At 36.4% G+C, this 3,019-nt stretch overlaps 1 protein-coding gene across 1 annotated transcript; it reads left to right on the top strand.

The window, feature by feature from the left end:
* The first annotated feature begins 1,344 nt into the window (after positions 1-1,344).
* Positions 1,345-2,520, top strand: LOC114367776. The gene is made up of 2 exons (XM_028324965.1): positions 1,345-2,299; positions 2,477-2,520. The coding sequence occupies exons 1-2, from the start codon at positions 1,345-1,347 to the stop codon at positions 2,518-2,520; spliced, it is 999 nt and encodes a 332-aa protein (XP_028180766.1).
* The last annotated feature ends 499 nt before the right edge of the window (positions 2,521-3,019 follow it).

Raw genomic sequence — 3,019 nt, 5'->3', positions numbered from 1 at the left:
AATTCAAAATAAATTATAAGCGTTTAAAATTAAATTAATTTTAAAAAATCTATTTGACTCAGTGTTGTCAAATGACGGTTATGGCGGCACCATGGCGATATGGCGTGACAGATTTTTGATAAAACACCACCAAATAGCGGTGGCATTGCAGGTTTCAAATGGCAACACCATGACAGCTGCCATAGGTTTAACGGTGATGGTGGAATGGCGGTTATGGCGGAAGAAACGTTTTTTTTTTAAATTTTCCAAAAATGAAAAATTGGGTCGTCTAGGGCCGACCTGACCCAACCCTAAACCCTGGGTTTGGAATCCTAAATGAGATGAGCAGCACGACACACACGAGCACCACGCGAGTTCTCACACCTCGAAGTTGCGAGTTCTCCCATTCGCAGCAGCGACGAGGACGACAACGAACGACCACTCGACAGTGACGAGTTCTCTCTTCGATTTTTTGTTTTTCAGTGGAGCCATGACTTTTTCTAGTTATGTTTTTTTTAATTGTTCAGCCCTCTTCTACTAATTACAATGACTGAACCATCATCTAATGCTGCAACAAGGAAAAATAGGACAAAACCTGGTTGGAAGTATTGTCATCCACTTGTGAAAGAGGATACAAACACCATTGTTTGTAATTACTGTGGAAAAATCACAAATGGAGGAATAATGAGAGCCAAAGAACACTTGGTTGGGAAGCTGGGTAATGTTGCATCTTGCAAGAAAACTCCACCAGATGTAATCGAAAAGCTCAAGGGATATATAGCTAACAAAAAAAGTGGGATCACTTACAGTAGTACTAGTAGTGGTAATATGCCAAATATAAGAGATTTTGAATTTGGTGAACCAATTGGATGTGATGAAAGTGAAGATGAGTTTGAGGACTCTTGCAATGCTATTGCTTTGGCCGCAAAGACAAAGTGTGAGACTAAAAAATGACCAATGGACAGCTTTTGTAAGAATCCAAAAAATACAATCAATCGGAGAAAAATGGAAATGTTGAGGCAAAGGAACATATGAGAGTCAATGGATAAGAATGAAGTTTTGAAGGTGCATCAATATATTGCTTGCTTTTGGTACAGAGCTGGTTTGTCATTCAACCTCATTAAATTGAAATGCTTTGAGAATATGGTTGTAGCCATTGGTCAATATGGGCCACATTTGCCCATTCCAAGCTATCATGATATCAGAGTTTCACTCCTGAAGAAGGAAGTTGAATACACTGAAAATTTGATGAAAGGCTATAGGGAGCAATGGGTCAAGTATGATTGTACTATTATGTCCGATACATAGACTGATCGGAAACAAAGATGCATCATTAATTTTTTAGTTAACTCTCAAGCTGGTACAATGTTTTTTAAGTCTGTTGATGGCTTTGATTTTGTGAAGATAGGTGAAAAGCTTTTTGAGTTGCTTGATGCTATTATGGAGAAAGTTGGAGAAGAGAATGTTGTTCAAGTTGTAATTGATAATGGGAGCAACTATGTTTCAGCGAGTAAGTTGTTAGAGGACAAAAGGAAACATATTTATTGGACTCCTTGTGCAGCCCATTATATTGATTTGATGCTTGAAGACACTGGGAAACTTCCCTTGATAAGGAAGAGAATTAGAAGGACAATTAATCTAGTTGGGTTTATCTATGCCCATTCTGGTACCTTAAGCTTGTTGAAAAATTATACAAACAAGAGAGAATTAGTGAAACATGCTATTACTAGATTTGTCACTTCTTATCTAACCTTAGAAATGCTCCACAAAGAGAAATCTAATATTACAAAGATGTTTATTTCTGATGAATGGATCTTAAACAAGTTATCTAAGGAGCCTAAGGGGCAAGAAACTACAAAGCTAGTGTTCATGCCTTCTTTTTGGAATAGTGTGGTTTACACTCTTAAAGTCATGGCTCCATTTGTCAAAGTGCTTCGTCTTGTGGATGATGAAAGGAAACCAGCCATGGGCTATATATATGAAGCAATGAACAAGGCAAAAGAAACAATTATCAAGTCTTTCAACAACAACGAAAGCAAGTACAAAGAAGTGTTTGCAATCATTGCTAAAAGATGGAATTGTCAACTTCATAGGTCATTGCATGCAGCTGCCCACTTCTTAAATCCTGAGTTCTTTTATGACAACATTGATTTGGAGTTTGATTTTAAGGTCACCAATGGATTGTTTGATTGCATTAAGAAGTTGGTTCCACAATTTGATGTGCAACAGAAAATTCTAACTGAGTTGCATCTTTACAAGATTGATGTTGAACACTTTGGTTCTAAGTTTGCAATTGCTCAAAGGAAAACACATTCTCCTAGTAAGAAACTTTTACCAAATGACAAATACTATACTATTTTTTTTACGTATTAATGTTACAATTCAGAATTCTAAGTTATGCTCTTAGTTGGTATTGTAGCATATTGGTGGCAAATGTTTGGGTCAAAACTCCAAATTTACAAAAGCTAGCTGTTAAAATTTTGAGTTTGACTTGTAGTGCTTCAGGATGTGAAAGAAATTAGAGTGTATTTGAGCAAGTAATTGTGACAAAACTCTAACTATGCTTTTTATTTAATTTTGATGGTCAAGTTTTATTTGGAGTATATTTGAGATTGAGATCAAGATTTATTTGTTATGTTGTAGATTCATTCCAAAAAAAGAAATAGGCTTGAGCACAAGAAGTTGCATGATTTGGTGTTTGTCAAATATAACCAACAATTGAAGCAAAGATATAATGCAAGAGATGAAATTGATCCAATTTCTCTTAATGATATTGATTTGCGCAATGAATGACTCGTGGGAGAGATTGATGAAGATGATGATAATGATGCTGGAAATGATTTGGTATTTGAAGACGATGATGCACTAAATTGGGCAACTGTGTATGAGGCTTCGGGGGTTGGAGAGCGTAGGATGTACATTAGGAGGAAAAAAAAGGAAAGAAAGCAACCAACAAGTGCTGGTATTACTCCTATTGTTGCTGCCCACACATCTAAAAAAACATGCAATGGTTGTTGGATCTTCATCGAGGAAGCAAAAA

The sequence above is a fragment of the Glycine soja genome, chromosome 9 (assembly GCF_004193775.1).
Source record: "Glycine soja cultivar W05 chromosome 9, ASM419377v2, whole genome shotgun sequence".
NCBI classification, from domain to species: domain Eukaryota; kingdom Viridiplantae; phylum Streptophyta; class Magnoliopsida; order Fabales; family Fabaceae; genus Glycine; species Glycine soja.
Note: the sequence above shows the minus strand (reverse complement) of the source record. Positions and strands in the feature narration are given on the sequence as shown.